Consider the following 22,171-nt stretch of genomic DNA (forward strand, 5'->3'; position numbering starts at 1 on the left):
TTCAATTTTACCAATAATAACACCTCAGTATTTTAGAATCCCATACCCAATATTCATAAAACCAAATACTTAAAAAAATGTTGGTCCTGTGGCAATTAAAAAATGTATGTAACATGGTTCCATGGCAACCCTATAAGCGAGAATAACAAAGAAAATGTTGTTAACCCTGTTTTCTATGCGTCACAAATATTCGGTTTTTGTAACTTTTGTTAAATTTTTGGCAATAAACCGGTCAATATCGAACTTTTTCTGCAATATCAGTATAAATTTCAATAATTGCGAACAGAGTCTTTGTTCCTGTGTGCAAAAATATCATATTTCATAGCAAATTATCAAAATTTAGGGCTAAGGAAAAACGCTATCCTAGAAAACAGAAAACTGTTTATATTTTATTATAAAAACGGCAGAAATAAAGGGAGTTTTTGCTTATTTTTGAATATTTAGTCGAATATAGCTTAAATAATTTGCAAAAGTCACGAAAACACAGAAATAATCGATTTTGTGAAACACATAAGCCAGCCAAACCAAGGTCTGGGAGGGAAAGTAGAGGAATCTCCTGAAAAATTACGGCTAAACCGCCCTTAATTTTTTTGAAATTAGTCACCGAGCCCTAAATGACTTTCAGAAGATAGAAAATATGTACTTACTTTCCAAAAAAATCGTAAGGATAAGGCCGTTCATGGCCTTGTAACAGATCACACACCATCGGCTTACTTACATAACCAATAATCTTGTAAAAATTTCGCCTTGATGTGCCTTCAAAACTTCATGTACATCAGAAACTTGGTGAAAAGGAGTTAGTTTTGAATGTCTAAGCAGGAAAATCAGTACACCACCAAGTTTCCGGCCTTTCTGTGTACTCCAACAAAAAAAGTACGAAGGAGCTTCTAGGAGGCATATGTTTATCAATGACTTATGATGTGTTACAAGGCCATGAAAGGCTTTATCCTTACGATTTTTTGGAAAGTAAGTGCATATTTTCTATCTTTTGAAAGTCATTTAGGGCTCGTTGACTAATTGCAAGAAAATTAAGGGTGGTTTAGCCGTAATTTTTCAGGAGATTCCTCTACCTTCCCTCCCAGTCCTTGGTTTGGCTGGCTTATGTGCTTCACGACATCGATTATTTCTGTATTTTTGTAACTTTTGCACATTATTTCAACTATATTCGACTAATTATTCAAAAATAAGCAAAAATTCCCTTTATTTCTGCCGTTTTTATAATAAAATACAAACAGTTTTCTCTTTTCTAGGATAGCGTTTTTCCTTAGCCCTAAATTTTGATAATTTGCTATGAAATATGATATTTTTGCACACAGGAACAAAGACTCTGTTCGCAGTTATTGAAATTTATACTAATATTGCAGAAAAAGTTCGATATTGACCGGTTTTTTGCCAAAATATTTAACAAAAGTTACAAAAACCGAATATTTTTGACGCATACAAAACAGGGTTAACAACGTTTTCTTTGTTATTCTCGCTTATAGGGTTGCCATGGATCCATGTTAGATACATTTTTTAATTGTCATAGGACCAACATTTTTTTAAGTATTTGGTTTTTTGAATATTGAGTATGGGCTGCTAATATACTGAGTTATTATTATTAGTGAAATTTAAAACCGAATATTTTTGACACTCACTGTATATGTATGTATTATTTAAATCGTGTTTCTTATATGTACTTGTAAACTATGACTTATATTCTAAATTACATAATAAATTGTATTTCTTTTTGAAAAAGAAATAAAAATGAAAAAAAAAATGATTGCAACTTGTTTTCTTTCGGGTAAAAAAATAAAATCTTCTTCATCTTAACCTCAAAATTTGTTCTCTCTTTCTTGCTATAGCTTAATAATTTACATGTAAAAAACGAAACGAATTCGTCGGCATAGATCTCAGATCCAATTGCCTCCTTTCTATTGCAAATACACCTCTTCCACTTCACCCTCATCATCGAGACATTCCCCGCCTTGGGTTTGCAATTGTACGGTGTGTAACTGTTGGATATGATGGGTTTCCACAACCTCTTCAACATCTTCGGCATCCTCAACAGACATTGCGGCCTCTACAACTTGATCTACATTACTGGTACTATATTCCAGCAGGTCTTCATCGTCCATATCGGCTGATGTGGCCTGAGTTTGGGTTTGTATGCTCATTAGATGGGGATGATGCTGATGATGTTCGGTTGTTTGATATTGTTGATGATGCTCGCCTCCACCGCCATGATGTATGATGACCTGATGTTGTTGTTGTGACTGTTGTTGATATTGTTGGGGATGATGTTCCTCTATCTCTTCGACTTCTTGTAGTTCATGATGTTGCAACTCATCGGCGCTGTGGTGAGTGGTTGTGGTAAAAACCAAGGGGGGAGGTGATACAGGTGTTGCTGTGGTTGTTGTCCGTGTGGCGGTGTGATGTGTTGTGGCAATATGTTGTTGTTGTTGCTGATTATGTTGTTGCTGTTGATGTTGTCGTATAATATGATCTGCGGCATTTTGCTGTTGTTGCTGAGATTTATTAGATCTCTTTAGGGTGACGGTGACCTCAGAGCCTAGGCCAGCCAATGAAACGGGTGTAGATGCTGTGGATGTGCGAACGGTGGTGGTGTTGGCGTTGGGATTATTGTTACTACCATGAGCAGCATGCTGAGACCGGGTTTGTATGACACGCCGTGTGGTGGTTGTGGTGTTCGAGGGGCCACCACTTGTTGAAGTTTGAATAATACCAGCAGTGCCATGATGCTGTTGTGGCTGATGATGATTGTTGCCACTACTCGTAGTTGTGACATGGGTAGTGGTGGTGTTATTATTACCCCCCGAATTGGGGGATATGTAATTTATGAGCAAAACCCTTTCTCCTGCTGCATTGGTGGTGGCATGACCCCTCAACATGCGCCTGGTGGCCCTTGTCAAAGGTTGTGTTGTGGTAATTTGTACATTACCCTGGGCTCCACTGACCATTTGGGCCAGCTCAGCGGCACTTACATTCAATACCTCTCCACCACTAATGACCGTTGCATTGCCACCACCTCCGCCTCCTCCTCCACCACCGCCATTTGTTGTTTGTTGTCCCGTTTCGTGTGCTGATGTCGTTGCGGCAACAACAGCTGATGTTGTTGCTGTGGATGCCGCTGCCTGGTTTGTGCCTGCCGTTACGACCTCGACTCCGTTATCCGTTGTTGCGGCAGCAGCATGTTGATTTGCCGCTGCTGTACCACCGTCGGAGCCGCAGATCATATCGTTGGATCATCATTACGTATTATTACTGCCTTTTAAAATGAAAACCTTCTTTACCAAAATGTTCTTATTGTTGCCCTGATTAGTTTGAGGAAAAATTGTTTGTTGGGTATTTTGAGATTAGTCAATTTGTTGGTGGTGATGAATGGAGATGATGTTGTGATAATGGCAGTGATATTTTGTTGGTCATCCAATAGTTGTTGTTTGGTTAGAATATTGGAAACAAACACATTTGGTTATTTTGGCATTTTAAGATGTTTGTGATGATGATGTTGATTGATGATGTAAAGAGAGTAAAAAATAGAAGAAAAGAGAACAATCGATTAGTATTTATGATTTTCTGGGGAGGTTATTAAAACATTTTATGCAGTTTTTTTAGTGTGATGAGGGTTGCAAAAATTGCTCCGATGAGGTATTAACAAGTTACTGAACCCAAGAAGAAATTTTTATGTTATGAAGGAATATAACCTCACTTTGAATAACAAATTGATTATACAAACAGCTGGCAGAAAAATCTGAAATTTTTACCACCGGAAGAACTTCTCGTCGTATTTACAAAAATATAAAGTTCTTCGGGGGGAAGTAAATACTTCCCGAGAAATGGGCCTTTGAAGTTCCGGAAATTTCCATGTTTATAACTTCGTCATTTTTGAACGGGTAATGACAATATGGGTGCCATTGTAAAGCTTGCGGAATACACTATCATATGCAATACAATGTGTCTCCAAATAGCCGGCTCTCGGTCGGGGATTTCAGACTTTCTCCTATGGACAGGTGCAAGTCTCGGGCACGGGAAACAAATTTTCTTTTAAATTGTTTTCTTTTTCAAGTAGCCGGTTTTCGTTCGGTTTTTAAGACCTTCTCCTATGGACGGGAGCAAATCTCGGGCACGGGAACAAATTTTTCTTTTAAATTGTAATTTTTTTTCCAAGTAAACAAGGAAATTTTCCAAACTTCAGAGGTCTATATCTCGGGAAGTATGGACTTCCCCCCGAAAAGCTTTATATGTTTGTAATTAGGACGAAAAGATCTACCTGTGGTAAAAATTACAGATTTTTCTGCCAGCTGTTCGTATAATCAATTTATGCCAAATTATCAAAAGAAGACAAAAAAAACAAAAACATGATAATGAGACACTCGAGTCACATAGAAGTAAGAATGAAATTCGAAAATGTTACCAGAGTACAACAACAAAGTGCAGGTTATGGTACCGATAAGATCTCTTGCAAATATCATCTGAAGGGAATATGGTAGCTAATACAGATTGTTTGGTAAGAATCTGATGTCAGTCCGACTACAAGAGCAAGTGTAAACTAAAGAACAAAATTTTACTTCATGAAGAAACCTAACCTCACTTTGAACCAAAATTACTACAAAATTATTTTGCTTTGGCCAATGCTAACCCTAAACCAAGAATAGTGAGGAAAAGGAAGAAAGTTAAGAAGCAGGATTCAAACGCAAGCAATGTGTTATCTATATTCTGTGATTGTGCGACAGAGTCCAACAACGACAAGCGTGACTGTATGACTGTAACAAGAAGATTAGATGGCAAGTAAAAAGAAGCACAATCTGAAACGTCTATCCGTGAGGATTTTGTTGCTGAGCAAAAATGACTGGTGCAGCCATTTCGACTAAGCATCAAACCTATTCTTCTATGTGTCATGCTGCTACAATAACAACAACCAAAAAAGTGGAAGGAGGTATAAAAATCTGCGAAGCGAAATTGTTTTAAAAAAAATACGCACATAATAACCGGAGCCTCCTATAGAATAACAAACCAACGCAAGGGATTTTTTAAGGAAAGAGATGCAACGTTGGGACTTTCCAACGCAGGGGTCTGCTATAGAATAGAATACCATCATAACCATCTTAGTTTTCCTAGGGGTCTTGAATAGCATAGAAGACCATCTTAACCATCTTAGTTTTCCTAGGGGTCTTGAATAGAAGTCCAAAGTAGGGGTATTTTATATAACTGGAGGTCACCGTATATGTCTTCTATAGCATCGAAGACCACCGTAGGGGTTTTATATAGCATCAAAAACCTCCGCATGAGTCCTCCATAACAACACAGACCACCGTAGGGATCTTTTATAGCACCGAAGACCAACGGAGGGGTTTTTAGAGCATCAAAGACCACCACAGGGCTATTCTATAGCATCGATGACTACCGTAGGGGTCTTCTATCGAATTCAAGATCACAGTAGGGATCTTCTATTGAATTGAAGACCTGTGTAGGGTCTTCTATAGCATCGAAGGCTATCGTATCGTGTATTCTATAGCATGGAAGACCACCGTTGGGATCTTTTATAGCATCGAAGACCAACGGAATGGTTTTTTAAAGCATCAAAGACCACCACAGGGCTCTTCTATAGCATCGATGACCACGGTAGGGGTCTTCTATGGAATTCAAGATCACAGCAGAGGTCTTCTATTGAATTGAAGACTTGTGTATGGTCTTCTATAGCATCGAAGGCTATCGTGGGGTCTTCTATAGCATGGAATACCACCGTTGGGGTCCTCTATAGCATCCAACACCACTTTAGAGGTTTCTATAGCAACGAAGACCACCGTAGCACCGTAGTCTTCTATAGCATCAAAGGCCAATGTTGGCGTCCTCTATAACATCGAAGGCTACCGTGCGCTTCTTCAATCCCACGTCAGCAGGTTCTTTGAACCGGATTGACCCAAAATTAAAAGCGTTTCGGTCAGCGCCTGCCAACATCAAACCTATGTTGCTAAAATAACAAGCGTACGATTCTTCTATACCATCGAAGGGGTAGGTGGGAATCTTCCAAAGAATCGAAGATCATCGTACGGGTCTTCTATAGCATCGAATATCACCATATGGTATTCTATCGAATTGAAGATCACCGTAGGGGTCTTTTATCGAATTGAAGATCATAGTAAGGTTCTTTTATTGACTTGAAGACCACCGTAGAGGTCTTCTGTAGCATCGAAGGCTACCGTAGGGGTCTTCTATAGCATCGATGACCACCGTAGGGGTATTTTATAGCATCGAAGACTACCGTTGTTGTCTTCTATCGCATCGAGGACCATCGCAGGGGTCTTCTATTGCATCGAGGACCACCGTATGGGTCGTCTATAGTTTCGAAGACTACAGTAGGGCCCTAATATAGCTTCGAAGACCAACGTTGGGGTGTTCTACAGCATCGAAGACCACTAAAGTCTTCAATGCCACGGCAGCGGGTTCTTCGTACCGGATTGACACTAAACCAAACGCGGCCAGCGGCTGACAACCCAGCAAACCAATGCTGCTGCAACAACAACCGTAGGATTCTTCTAAAGTATCGAAGACCATCGTAGGGACTTTCGAAGACCATATTAAGGGTCTTCTATAGCATTGAAGACCACCGTGGTTGCCTTTCATAGCATCGAAGACCATCGTAGGGACTTTCGAAGACCATATAAAGTTTCTTCTATAGCATTGAAGACCACCGTGGGTGCCTTTCATAGCATCGAAGCATACCGTAGTGGTCTTCTATAGGATGGAAGACATCGTTAGGGGGTTTCTATGGAATAGAAAACCTCGTTACGGGGCTTCTATGGAATAGAAAGCTTTGTTATGGGGCTTCTATGGAATACAAGACCTTGTTCAGCGGCTTCCATACAATGAAATATTTCGTTAGGAGACTACTATGGAATGGAAGACTTCGTTAGGAGGCTTCTATGGAATAGAAGACCTCGTTAGGGGGCTTCTATGAAATAGAAGACTTTGTTAGAAGACCCCGTTACGAGGCTTCCATGGAATAGACGACCTCGTTAGGGCGCTTCTATGGAATAGAAAACCTTGTTAGCGACTTCCATACAATGAAATATTTCGTTAGGGGACTTCTATGGAATGGAAGACTTCGTTAGGGGACTTTTATGGAACGGAAGACTTCGTTAGGGGGCTTCTATGGAATACAATACCTCGTTAGGGGGCTTGTATGGAATAAAGAATTCGTTAAGAGACTTCTGAGGAATGGAGGACTTTGTTATGGGTTTTCTATGGAATAGAAGACCTCGTTAGGCGGCTTCAGTGGAATAGTAGACTTCGAAAGGGGGCTTCTATGGAATAGAAGACCTCGTCAGTGGCTATGGAATAGAAGACCTTGTAAGGCGGCTTCCATACAATCAAATATTTCGTTAGGGGACTTCTATGGAATAGAAGACCTCGTTAGGGGGCTTCTATGGAATAGAAGACCTCGTTAGGGGGCTTCTATGGAATAGAAGACCTCGTTAGGGAGCTTCTATGGAATAGAAGACCTCGTTAGGGGGCTTCTATGGAATAGTAGAATTCGTTAGGGGGCTTCTGTGGAATAGAAGACCTCGTTTGGGGGCTTCTATGGAATAGAAGACCTCGTTAGGGGGCTCCTATGGAATAGTAGACCTCGTAAGGAGGCATGTATGGAATAGAAAACCTCGTTAGAGGGCTTCTATGGAATAAAAGGCCTTGTTATGGGGCTTCTATGGAATAGAAGACCTTGGTAGAGGGTCTTCTATGGAATAGAAGACCTTGGTAGAGGGGCTTCTATGGAATAGAAGACCTCATTAGGGGGTTTTATGGAATAGAAGTCCTCATTAAGGGGTTTCTATGGAATAGAAGACCTCATTAAGGGGTTTCTATGGAATAGAAGACCTCATTAAGAGGTTTCTATGGAATAGAAGACCTCATTAGGAGGTTTCTATGGAATAGAAGACCTCATTAGGAGGTTTCTATGGAATAGAAGACCACGTTAGGGGACTTCTATGGAATGGAAGACCTCGTTAGGGGGCTTCTATGGAATAGAAAACCTCGTTAGGGGGCTTCTATGGAACAGAAGACCTCGGTAGGGGGCTTCAAAAGAATAGAAGACCTCATTAGGGGGCTTCTATGGAATAGAAGACCTCGGTAGAGGGGCTTCTATGGAATAAAATACCTCGGTATTTAGCTTGGAGGCAATGGAATAGAAGACCTCATTAAGGGGTTTCTATGGAATAGAAGACCTCGTTAGGGGGCTTTTATGGAATAGAAGACCTCGCTAGGGGGCTTCTATGGAATAGAAGACCTCGCTAGGGGGCTTCTATGGAATAGAAGGCCTCGCTAGGGGGCTTCTATGGAATAGAAGACCTCGCTAGGGGGCTTCTATGGAATAGAAGACCTCGTTAGGGCGCTTTATGATTAAGCGGCTTCCATATGGAATAGAAGACCTCATTAGGGGGTTAAGCGGCTTCCATACAATGAAATATTTCGTTAGGAGACTTCTATGGAATGGAAGACTTGGTTAGGAGGCTTCTATGGAATAGAAGACCTCGTTAGGGGGCTCCTATGGAATAGAAGACCTCGTTAGGGGGCTTCTATGGAATGAAATATTTCGTTAGGGGACTTCTATGCAAAATAAGACCTCGTTAGGGGGCTCCCATGGAATAGAAGACCTCGTTAGGGGCTTCTATGAAATAGAAGACCTTGTTAGGGGGCTTCTATGGAATACAAGACCTTGTTAAGCAGCTTCCATACAATGATATATTTCGTTAGGGGACTTCCATGGAATGGTAGACTTCGTTAGGAGGCTTCTATAGAATAGAAGACCTCGTTAGGGGGCTCCTATGGTATAAAAGACCTCGTTAGGGGGCTTCTATGGAATAGAAGACCTCGTTAGGGGGCTCCAATGAAATAGAAGACCTTGTTAGGGAGCTTCTATGCAAAAGAAGACCTCGTTAGGGGGCTTCTATGGAATAGAACCCCTTGTTATGGGGCTTCTATGGAATACAAGACCTTGTTAAGCGGCTTCCATACAATGAAATATTTCATTAGGGGACTTCTATGGAATGTAAGACTTCGTTAGGAGGCTTCTATGAAATAGAAGACCCCGTTAGGAGGCTTCCATGGAATAGAAGACCTCGTTAGGGCGCTTCTATGGAATAGAAGACCTTGTTAGGGGGCTTCCATACAATGAAATATTTCGTTAGGAGACTTCTATGAAATAGAAGACCTTGTTAGGGGGCTTCTATGCAATAGAAAACCTCGTTAGGGGTCTTCTATGGAATAGTAGACTTTGTTAGGGGACCTCGTTATGGGGCTTCTATGGAATAGAAGACCTCGTTAGGGGGCTTCTATGGAATAGAAGACCTCGTTAGGGGGCTTCTATGGAATAGAAGACCTCGTTAGGGGGCTTCTATGGAATAGAAGACCTCGTTAGGGGGCTTCTATGGAACAGTAGACCTCGTTAGGGGGCTTCCATGAAATAGAAGACCTCGTTAGGGCGCTTCTATGGAATAGAAGACCTCGTTAGGAGACTTCTATGAAATAGAAGATCTTATTAGGGGGCTTCCATACAATGAAATATTTCGTTAGGGGACTTCTATGGAGTGGAAGAGTTCGTTAGGAGGCTTCTATGGAATAGAAGACCTCGTTAGGGGGCTTCTATGAAATAGAAGATCTTGTTAGGGGCTTCTATGGAATACAAGACCTTGTTAGGCGGCTTCCATACAATGAAAAATTTCGTTTGGATGATTCTGTGGAATAGAAGACCTCGTTAGGGGGCTCCTATGGAATAGAAGACCTCGTTAGGGGGCTTCTATGGATAAGTAGACCTCGTTAGGGGCTTCTATGGAATAGAAGACCTCCTCCATGGAATAGAAGACCTCGTTTGGGGGCTTCTATTGAATTGAAGGCCTCGTTAGGGGGCTTCTATGGAATAGAAGGCCTCGTTAGGGGGACAAAGGGTACTTATGTAGACCCTTTCTGAAAGAAAGGGTGCCTCTATAGACCCTCTGAATAGAAGAGCATCTTAGGTGAATTCCCTTTCGCTCGTCTATAACGGGGGTTATTCTGAACATAAATGCCCCATGAGTTTTCTCACTCTCTCCCTGAAGCTAAAACGGCTGAAAGACAAAAGTCACGGGGAATTTTCGTTCAAAATAATATCGAAATATTTCCTTCGGTTCGTCTACAAAGACTGCCTTTCTCTCGTTTATAAAGACTCCATTTCCATCGTTTACAAAGATTCCCTTACGCTTGTCTCTATAAAGGCTCCCTTTCTCAGGTCTATAAAAACTCCCTTTCGCTGGTCTGTAATGACTCCTTTCCGCTCGTCCATAAGGATTTCCTTTCGCTCGCCTATAAAGTCTTCCTTCGTCTCGTTTATAAAAACTACCTTTCGTTCGTCTATAAAGACTCCCTTACGCTCGTTTATAAAAACTCCCTTCCACTCTTCTATAAAGACTCCCTTACGCCCGTCTATAAAGACTCCCTTTGGCCCGTCAATAAAGATTCCTTTTCAAACGCCTATAAGAACTTTTCGTTAGCCTATAAAGGCAGGTTTTTGCACGTCTGTACCGGCTCCTTGTTGGTCGTCTATAAGGATTCCCTTTCGGCCGTCTACAAAGACTCCGTTTAGTACTGAAAGACACTAATTTGATTTTATATTTAAAACACCTACCATAACCTCAATTCTTGAAGTGAGGTTATGTGAAGAACACTAAAGTAGATAAAAATTATAATATATTACTATATGCCTGTTCCGGAACTTGGAAGAAGCTACTATTTTTTTACTACAATAACAATTTTTCCTTTATGTTATCGAAAAAAACAATAAAAAATAGTATATTCTTGCAGTTCTGGCACAGACCAAATGATTCCATTAAAAATTGAGTAAATTTTTACAGAAATAAAGAGAGGAAAAAAAACAAAAGACAACAGAAAATTTTGTAATTTTTTATCTATTTTATATATTTTTTGTTTTTGCAAAATTCATCTAACAAAAAGTTTTTTTCTTTCATAGAGAAAAGACAAGAAGAAGAAAAAAAAGATAATTAAAAGTAAAATATATTTAACATAAGGATAACTTAAAACCAGTTTTAAAGCAATTTACATACAAATAGAGGGGTTTCTAGGGGGTAGCAGAGTAAAGTATAAAGGAGTTAAGGCCTCAGTGTGGGGTATGGGGTGTCGTGGGCTTTTGACTGGGTAGGGGAAAGAAGCTTTAAGCTCTACATGATAAACAAGCCGTTTTTCCAAAACAAAAATAACATAAAAATAAGAAATACAATACCAAAAATTGTAAATAATTTCAAATACAAAGGTTTGCTACTATTATTAGGGGGTTGGGGGTGGTGGTAAGGAGAACAAGATAAGGAAAATAAGCACTTAAAAATTAATTTGATTACAAACAAAAATTGTTTTAATAAAATTATGCTACAGAAAAGCTTAAAAATAAATTTCCAAATTTCATTTCTTAAATTTGTAATTCTTTAAGTCAAACCAAAAGAAAGTTTTTAACATAAAATTCTGGGGGATGTATGGTGGGGGATATTAAAGATAAATTGTTAGTATAAAACTTAGTTTAGAATTTATACTACCAATAAACAGAACAAACCATAACAAAAAAGGGCTATATTAATGGTCTTCAAGGGGGCGGGGGAGGAAAGTTGGGAGTTTTTTGCTATATTAACATTGCACAATGGGATAGTAGTTGTTTTTTGTTTACTTATTTCTAATTTCTAAAATCTAAATGAAAGAAAAATAAGTAAATAAAGCCAAGAAATAGAAACTTCCTCCCCCTTGCCCTTCCCACCGCGTTGCAAATTGTCTTAGAGGAGTTAAATATGTATGTAGGTGTTTAATTTGTAATTATGTCTGTGTGTTTGTTGTTGTTGTTGTTTTAGTATTTGTCATCTCATACTCTTGTGCTTCCCTTCATCATCATCACCATCACATCACAATGTTGGATGTGTTTGGTATTCAGTCATATTCACCTGATTAATATTGCCCAAAATTTGATGACCTGAGGGCAATGTCTGAACCTGGGCAATGGATAGCGATGTTGTACCATCGGTATTTTCAGTTTGTGTTACAATTTGTTGAGCCTGTTGTTGATTCTGTTGCTGTTGTTGCTGCTGCTGCTGTTGGGCTTGCTGTTGTTGTTGTTGCTGACCTGCAGTTGTCGTGGTGGTGGTTGTCGATATATTACCCGATTGATCGATAATATGATGTTGTTGTATTTGTTGAGTCTGTTGAACTTGAACTTGTTGCACCTGTTGTTGGGTTTGTTGTTGCTGGTTCTGCTGTTGTTGATTCTGTTGTTGCTGCTGCTGTTGTCCATTATTATTGCCCGTTGTTGTTGTGGTCACTGTCATTGTTTGTTGTCCTTGATTTTGTGCATCGGGATCCTTCTTCACTTGCACCGTTTGTAGAGTGTGTAGCGACTGTACCGATTGTACCTGCGGCACAGTACTAACCGCCGATGTCGTGGTCACTGTGGATGTACCCGAAGCATTCGATGAACCGGGTGGCACAGCCATTGCGGTTTTCTTGCCGGGAGCTAAAAAGGGGAAAAAGAAGAAAAATGTCAGTGAATGCCAACATAAGTTGAGGATGGAGTCAACGCTAGGAACCGGATACGATGGAACAACAGAAGATCAACATAGGGGTCGGTCAAGCCGGGGACTAACGGAGAGGATTTCTAGGGAATAGAAGACGTTCTACAGAATAGAAGACCACCGTAGGGGTCTGATATGGCATCGAAGTCTGCAGTATGGGTCTTATATGGCATCGAAGACCACCGTAGAGGTCTTTTATAGCATCGAAGACCACCGTAGAGACCTTGAATGACATCGGACACCAGAATAGGGGTTTTCAGTGGCATCGAAGATCACTGCAGGGGTCTTTTATGGCATCGAAGACTACTGTAGTGGTCTTCAGTAGCATCTTCGATGTTATAAAAAAGCCCAAGGTGATAGATGACCTCTACGATGGTCTTCGATGCTATAGAAGACCTCTACGGTGGTCTTCGATGCTATAGATGACCTCTACGATGGTCTTCGATGCTATAGATAGAAGACCTCTACAGTGGTCTTCGATGCTATAGATGACCTCTACGATGGTCTTCGATATTATAGAAGGCCTCTACGATGGTCTTCGATATTATAGAAGACCTGTACGGTGGTCTTCAATGCTATAGATGACCTCTACGATGGTCTTCGATATTATGGAAGACATCTAAGGTGGTCTTCGATGCTATATATGACCTCTACGATGGTCTTCGATGCTATATATGACCTCTACGGTGGTCTTCGATTCTATATATGACCTCTACGATGGTCTTCGATGCTATAGAAGACCTCTACGGTGGTCTTCGATGCTATAGATGACCTCTACGGTGGTCTTCGATATTATAGAAGACCTCTACGGTGGTCTTCGATATTATAGAAGACCTCTTCGATGGTCTTCGATGCTATAGAAGACCTCTACGATGGTCTTCGATATTATAGAAGACCTGTACGGTGGTCCTCAATGCTACAGATGACCTCTACGATGGTCTTCGATATTATGGAAGATCTCTAAGGTGGTCTTCGATGCTACAGATGAGCTCTACAATGTCTTCGATGCTATAGAAGACCTCTACGATGGTCTTCGATATTATAGAAGACCTCTACGGTGGTCTTCGATGCTATAGATGACCTCTACGGTAGTCTTCGATGCTATAGATGACCTCTACGATAGTCTTCGATGCTATAGAAGACCTCTACGGTGGTCTTCGATATTATAGAAGACCTCTACGGTGGTCTTCGATGCTAAAGATGACCTCTACGGTGGTCTTCGATGCTATAGATGACCTCTACGAAGGTCTTCGATGCTATAGATGACCTCTACGGTGGTCTTCGATGCTATAGAAGACCTCTACGGTGGTCTTCGATGCTATAGATGACCTCTACGGTGGTCTTCGATATTATGGAAGACCTCTAAGGTGGTCTTCGATGCTATGGAAGACCTCTACGGTGGTCTTCGAAGCTATAAAAGACCCCCACGGTGATCTTCGATGCTATAGAAGACCTCTACGGTGGTCTTCGATGCTATAGATGACCTCTACGGTGGTCTTCGATATTATAGAAGACCTCTACGGTGGTCTTCGATATTATTGAAGACCTCTTCGATGGTCTTCGATGCTATAGAAGACCTCTACGATGGTCTTCGATATTATAGAAGACCTCTACGATGGTCTTCGATGCTATAGAAGACCTCTACGATGGTCTTCGATGCTATAGATGACCTCTACGATGGTCTTCGATATTATAGAAGACCTCTACGATAGTCTTCGATGCTATAGACGACCTCTACGATGGTCTTCGATGCTATAGATGACCTCTATGATGGTCTTCGATATTATACAAGACCTCTACAGTAGTCTTCGATGCTATAGAAGACCTCTACGATGGTCTTCGATGTTATAGAAGACCTCTACGATGGTCTTCGATGCTATAGAAGACCTCTACGATGGTCTTCGATGCTATAGATGACCTCTATGATGGTCTTCGATATTATACAAGACCTCTACAGTAGTCTTCGATGCTATAGAAGACCTCTACGATGGTCTTCGATGTTATAGAAGACCTCTACGATGGTCTTCGATGCTATAGAAGACCTCTACGATGGTCTTCGATGCTATAGATGACCTCTACGATGGTCTTCGATGCTATAGATGACCTCTACGATGGTCTTCGATATTATAGAAGACCTCTACGGTAGTCTTCGATGCTATAGACGACCTCTACGATGGTCTTCGATGCTATAGATGACCTCTACGATGCTCTTCGATGCTATAGATGACCTCTACGATGGTCTTCGATGCTATAGGTGACCTCTACGATGGTCTTCGATATTATAGAAGACCTCTACGGTGGTCTTCGATGCTATAGATGACCTCTCCGATGGTCTTCGATATAATAGAAGACCTCTACGGTGGTCTTCGATGCTATACATGACATCTACGATGGTCTTCGATGCTATGGAAGACCTCTACGGTGGTCTTCGAAGCTATAAAAGACCCCCACGGTGGTCTTCGATGCTATAGATGAGCTCTACGATGGTATTCGTTGCTATAGATGAGCTCTACGATGGTCTTCGATGCTATAGAAGACCTCTACGGTAGTCTTCGATGCTATAGATGAGCTCTACGATGGTATTCGTTGCTATAGATGAGCTCTACGATGGTCTTCGATGCTATAGAAGACCTCTACGATGGTCTTCGATATTATAGAAGACCTCTACGGTGCTCTTCGATGCTATAGATGACCTCTACGGTGGTCTTCGAAGCTATAAATGACCCCACGGTGGCCTTAGTGCGCTTCTATAGAATGATAGACCACCGTAGGGGTCTTCTATAGCATCGAAGACCATCATAGAGGTCTTTTATAGCATCGAAGACCACCGTAGATGTCTTGAATGACATCGGACATCAGAATAGGGGTTTTCAATGGCATCGAAGTTTGCTGCAGGGGTCTTTTATGGCATCGAAGACTACTGTAGTGGTCTTCAGTAGCATCTTCGATGTTATAAAAACCACTACGGTGGTCTTCGGTGCTCTATATAGATGACCTCTACGATGGTCTTCGATGCTATAGAAGACCTCTACGGTGGTCTTCAAAGCTATAGAAGACCTTTACGGTGGTCTTCGAAGCTATAAAAGACACCCACGGTGGCCTTAGAGCGCTTCTATAGAATGAAAGACCACCGTATGGGGTCTTCTGAAAGACAAAACTCACGGGGAATTTTCGTTCAGAATAATACCGAAAGATTTCCTTCGGTTCGTCTACAAAGACTGACTTTCGCTCGTTTATAAATACTCCATTTCCCTCGTTTATAGAGATTCCCTTACACTTGTCTATAAAAACTCTCTTTCGCTGGTCTATAAAAACTCCCTTTCGCTGGTCTATAATGACTCCCTTCCGCTGGTATATAAAGATTCCCTTACCCTGGTCTATAAAAACTCCCTTTCGCTCGTCTATAAAAACTCCCTTCTGTGCTCATCTATGGACTGCCTTTCGCTCGCCTATAAATACTCGCTTCCAATCGTCTTTGGACTTCTTTAAAGGATCTCTTTTTCTCGTCTATAATGACTTCTTTTTGTCGTCTATAAAGTCCTTGGTTTATAAAGTCGTCTTTAACGACTCCCTTTTGTTCCTTTTAAAAGTAGGGTTATGTCCGAATGCAAAATGTCCCTTTTTTTTCTTCTTTCACAAAACTACAAATTCATCGCGGAAGTTTATCAGCAACACAGCGCACGCACCACGTTAGGAGAAATGGTTATTGGAATGGAATGTATGTTGATTAGGGAATGTGTGAGTGTGTGTGTTCGATATGAAATGAGGTTAGAATTACAAAATTTGTTTACAATATTTATAATTAATATTTTTTTTAATATTTTTGTTTTGTGTGGTGTATTCAATTAATTAACAAATAGTTCTTTAACAAAAACAAAACAACAAAACAAAAACCAAACTTTATCGTGATGAATTTGTAGTTTAGAGAAGTAGAAAATAAACAACAAAACAGAATAGGGGAAACAAAGTTGGACTTTAAATTCGTTACAAAAGCTCTAGGGAGGCCACTTGGTGGTTTCTGGGTCTGGGAGAAATTTGAACAGTTTTTTTTTTTTGTTTCAAATAAAATATCTGAAATATCTAACTACAGAAAAAAAAATTGAGTTATTACAAAATGATATTCTCAGAACTATAGTTACAAAAAATAATACCAAGAAAAAAAAGAAACAACAAATACAAACTCATAACAAATAAGGTTTGGTTTTTCCTTCATTAATAATGGTTCACTTTATTTATAAAGATTTGTTTTTGTTTCACTTTCACGTTTGTTGTTGTGTTAGCGCTATTTGTATGTAGTAGTATTAAGTGTATTATTAAGTATTTCTAAAGTTATAATTATAAATTATTTTTTTTATATATAGAAATATAAAAATATGTATAAAAACTAATAAATTTAAAATGTAATTTATGAATAATAAATATAAAAAAAATAATTTTTTTATTTGTGTGTTTTTTTAAGAAATTAAATGGGTATTTCTCTCTCTCTCTTTACAATATATAAAACAAAATTATTTAAATAATTTTGATTTTTTTATTTTGTTGTTTTATATTCTCTTTTATAATAAAATTAAAAAAATACATGAGATTATAAATATTTATAGGGTTTATTTTTACAATAATATGTCTGAAAAAGTTGTAGAATGAAGGGTTTCCAGGGTGTTTTTGTGAAGAGTTTTGAGGCTCCATACTGAATCTTTTAGTTGCCTCAAGGAAACCAGTAATAAATGTTTTGCTGTCTGTCAATCTGGATTCAGTTTCTTCTTATAATCTAATAAATTAGCCGGATGCATTGATCCTTTTTTATATTCTCTATTGGTCTACAAAGAGGCTACCCTTTAGTTAACTACAAAGACTGATTTCCTATTGTTTATAAAAATTCAGTTCTGTACAATTATCCAAGTCAGCTCATATCTTAAAACTCACGTCTGTTTATCTTTTAGTAATCAATCAATATAAAGTTTGGAACTTAAAAAACATTTTTGGAAAGTGAGGTTATGGAAAAAAATTATTATGAAACGTCCTGAAAATAGTATGAGTACAAACCCACTGTAATGAGCGATCATTTAAAACACAAAATATTTGTTTCGAACATTTTTTTAAACATTTTCGTAAAGTGAGGTTATGTCTGAAGAAACATTTTTAGGGACATTCCTTCATTTAAGTACCACTGTAGTAGAAAAAATATGGCAGTGATGGGTTAAATTTTATGTATGAAGATGCTATTCTACTCTGCAATTAGTTTATGACAATTTTCCAAGAGTTAGGTTATGTCCAAAATAAATGTTTCAAGTTTAAAGGTAAGGTAAGGCCTCTCAGGAATACAGAAAAACTTATTGAGATTTATTACAATTTTGAAGAACTGAAATCTATACTCTTATATACATTATGGATGGAAAAAAAACATTTTCGAAAAGTGAGGTTATGAATGGAAAATATTGTGGTGTGGTTTCAATGCCAATGAAAACTACCTTAATGAGAGGTTGTTTGAGAAAATTTAATATTTTTGGGAACGACTTTACTACTACTATATATGCTATGCCCTGTAATTTTTTTAAAGTTTTTGGAAAAGCTGCATTTTTATTGGTCAAAATATTCTACAAAAATATTCAGCACAATATTTCACTATAGGTCTCTGAATACAACGACACTCAAAACGTAGTCTACAAGTCTGGAGGGAAGGCCAATAATGTTGGCATTCCGAATATTGAGATAGGTATGTATATTTGGTAGCTTCTCAAAAAAGTTTTAAAACACCATTAAAACGATATTTTGGCTGGTCACAATGTTCTACAAAAATCTTCGTTAGAGAATTCTAAGGGGGTCCCTAAAAATTACCAAACTCAAAACCGAACCTAAATGCCCGATAATAATGAAATCGTAAAGCGTATTTTTTCTAAGTAGTGTTTTTAGAATACCTTTTGATAAACCTTTAAAACACCACTTAAACGAAGTTTTTGAGAGTCACAATGTTCTAGAAAAATGTTCTTCAGAGAATTCTAAGGGGGGTCCCCGAAGGTTGCTAAACTCAAAACCGAACCTAAATGCCCGATAATAATGAAATCGTAAAGCGTATTTTCTATAAGTAGTTTTTAAGGAAACCTTTCGATAAACCTTAAAAACACCACTTAAACGGAGTTTTTGAGAGTCACAATGTTCTACAAAAATGTTCGTTAGAGTATTCTATGGGGGTACCTAAAGATTACCAAACTCAAAACCGAACCAAAATGCCCGATAAGAATGAAATCGTAAAGCGTATTTTCTGTAAGTAGTTTTTAAGAAAACCTTTCGATAAACCTTAAAACACCACTTAAACGGAGTATTTGAGAGTCACAATGTTCTACAAAAATGTTCTTCAGAGAATTTTAAGGGGGGTCCCTGAAGATTACCAAGCTCAAAACCGAATATAAATGTCCGATAATAATGAAATCCTAAAGCGTATTTTTTATAAGTAGTTTTTTGGAATACACTTTGATAAACCTTAAAAACTCCACCTTAACGGAGTTTTTGAGAGTCACAAAGTTCTACAAAAATGTTATTCAGAGAATTCTAAGGGGGGTCCCTAAAGATTACCAAACTCAAAACCGAACCAAAATGCCCGATAACAATGAAATCCTAAAGCGTATTTTTTATAAGTAGTTTTTTTGGAATACCTTTTGATAAACCTTAAAAACTCCACTTAAACGGAGTTTTTGAGAGTCACAATGTTCTACAAAAATGTTCGTTAGAGTATTCTATGGGGGGTACCTAAAGATTACCAAACTGAAAACCGAACCAAAATGCCCGATAAGAATGAAATCGTAAAGCGTATTATTTATAAGTAGTTTTTTAGAATACCATTTGATAAACCTTAAAAACACCACTTAAACGGAGTTTTTGAGAGTCACAATGTTCTACAAAAATGTTCGTTAGAGTATTCTATGGGGGGTACCTAAAGATTACCAAACTCAAAACCGAACCAAAATGCCCGATAATAATGAAATCGTAAAGCGTATTTTCTATAAGTAGTTTTTAAGGAAACCTTTCGATAAACCTTAAAAATGCCACTTAAACGGAGTTTTTGAGAGTCACAATGTTCTACAAAAATGTTCGTTAGAGAATTCTAAGGGGGGTCCCTAAAGATTAGCAAACTCAAAACCGAACCTAAATGTCCGATAATAATGAAACCGTAAAGCGTATTTTCTATAAGTAGTTTTTAAGGAAACCTTTTGATAAACCTTAGAAACACCACTTAAACGGAGTTTTTGAGAGTCACAATGTTCTACAAAAATGTTCTCCAGAGAATTCTAAGGGGGGTCCATAAAGATTACCAAACTCAAAACCGAACTAAAATGCCCGATAAGAATGAAATCGTAAAGCGTATTTTCTATAAGTAGTTTTTAAGGAAACCTTTCGATAAACCTTAAAAACGCCACTTAAACGGAGTTTTTGAGAGTCACAATGTTCTACAAAAATGTTCGTTAGAGAATTCTATGGGGGGTCCCTAAAGATTACCAAACTCAAAACCGAACCAAATTGCCCGATAAGAATGAAATCGTAAGGCGTATTTTCTAAAAGTAGTTTTTAAGGAAACCTTTTGATAAACCTTAAAAACACCACTTAAAAGGAGTTTTTGAGAGTCACAATGTTCTAGAAAAATGTTCTTCAGAGAATTCTAAGGGGGGTTCCCGATGGTTGCTAAACTCAAAACCGTACCTAAATACCTGAAAATGATAGCAACGTAAGGAATATTTTTTCTCAAGCCAAAGACATGTTTAAACGCTTTTGAAACAACTTTTAGGCCTCTAAAACACACTAATAGCATTTCAGAACCTTCTACGATATTTTCGTAAAATTCTACCATGGCTCTCCGAATACACCAAAGCTTAAAATGGAACAGAAACGTTCAACACTCTGGTAAAATTAGAACACTGTATTGTTTTATTGCTTTTTCAAAGGGCTTAAAACATGGCTAAAACGGTTTACTATCGTATTTGGTATATTCTACAAAAATGCTCCCCATGGTATTCTACTAGGAGTCTCAGAATATACCAATGCTTAAAACTGAACACAAATGTCAAAAAGTTGAAGGAGTTTTAAAAGAAACTAAAGGCGCATTTTTGTTATGTTTTGAAAGAGCCTAAAACATGGCTAAAACGGAAAAATAACGTTTCAGAATATTTTACAAAAATGTTCGCCATTGTATTCTAGAGGGGGTCTCCAAATATACCAAATCTCAAAACTAAACTTGAATGTCAAAAAAGTGGCAAAAGTACAAGAGTGGCAAAAACGGCATTAAAGCAGCATTTTTTGACGATCTTTGAAAAGGCCTTAAAATATGGCTAAAACGGGCTGATAGCTTTTTCGCACATTCTACAAATACGTTCTCCATAAAATTCTACTAGGGCCCACTGAATATATCAATGCTCAAAACCAAACATAAATACACCAAGAAAGTGGCTAAAATACAAGAAACACTAAACAACGTATGGGTGTATTTTTGGACGATTTTTGAAAGTCTTAAAACGGGCCAATAGCCTTTTGACATATTCTACAATAATGTTTGCCATAAAATTCTACGAGTTGTCTCTGAGTACAGTAAAGACCAAAACTGAACATAAATATCAAAAAGAGAGTTAAAGTACAGTGGTTCTCAAACTGCTTGAAATAGTATTTTAGTTCGATTTTTTGAAAAGTCTTAAAAACATGCCTTAAGCGTGGTAATATCGTTTCACTATATTCTACAAAAATATTCTCCACAAAGTTCTATTAGGGGTCCTAGGATATATCAAGACTCGAATCTTGATTATAATGCCAAAAATGTTTATGAAATGTAGGAGATACAAAACACGCATAATAAGTTATTTTTGAAGAATTTCCAAAAAGCTTAAAAATACGCCTAAGACCGATTTATAGCTCTTTGATATATATTATAAAAATGTTCTCCACAAAATTTTACTAGTGACCTCTGAAGAAACCAGAGCACAAACACCAACATAAATGTCAAAAATGTAATGAAAACTTAATGAGACACTTAAGCTTTTGTAGGAATTTTTTTGGAGGCTTTAAAAAAAAGACTCAAAACTCGCCTAAAATGTTGTCATGGAGATTTTGTATATTCTACAAAAACACTCGTCACAAGATTCTACTGGTGGTCTGTGAATATGCAAAAACCGAAAGCTTAGTTTTTGTGCCCGAAAAAGTAGAAAACCTAACCTTAGTTGGCAACGAAAAAGGCTCGAAACTTGTCTAAAAAGCTGTCATTGAGATTTTGTATATTCTACAAAAACATTCGTCACAAGATTCTATTGTGGGTCTGTGAATACACAAAAACTGAAAACTTGGATTTTATGCCTGAAAAAGATGAAAACTTAATCTAACATGGGTTGGAAAATTTTAAGGGGCCTTTTAATATATGTTTAAAAGGGAAATGGGGGACGACAACTGATTAGTCAATGCTAGAGCAATTTAAATTGTAAACTGTCAAAAACAATTAAAAAAATTACACTAAAACTATCAACAATTTTAAATATTAGTTCATCTTTTGTAGAGTAGAAGAACCATTTCTAATGGCGACTATTAACGGTTAAACTTTTGTG

At 38.3% G+C, this 22,171-nt stretch overlaps 1 protein-coding gene across 7 annotated transcripts in view; it reads right to left on the reverse strand.

Moving 5' to 3' along the window:
• Nucleotides 1-1,831: 1,831 nt before the first annotated feature.
• Trl (Trithorax-like) overlaps nucleotides 1,832-22,171 on the reverse strand; it is a 66,440-nt gene continuing 46,100 nt past the window's right edge. For 6 of the 7 annotated variants that reach the window (XM_073986572.1, XM_073986571.1, XM_073986573.1 and 3 more), the window contains 2 exons: nucleotides 11,973-12,538; nucleotides 1,832-3,314 (listed from right to left, as the gene is read on the reverse strand). In XM_073986572.1, the coding sequence (XP_073842673.1) occupies nucleotides 3,252-3,314; nucleotides 11,973-12,538 (629 nt within the window). In that variant the 3' untranslated portion in view covers nucleotides 1,832-3,251. Of the gene's footprint in view, nucleotides 3,315-10,921; nucleotides 12,539-22,171 lie in introns of those variants that run through there. The other variant, XM_073986577.1, reaches the window with a different exon arrangement.

This window comes from Musca autumnalis, unplaced genomic scaffold (assembly GCF_047663935.1).
Source record: "Musca autumnalis isolate F117 unplaced genomic scaffold, ASM4766393v1 scaffold_4, whole genome shotgun sequence".
In the NCBI taxonomy this organism is placed as follows: Eukaryota; Metazoa; Arthropoda; class Insecta; order Diptera; family Muscidae; genus Musca; species Musca autumnalis.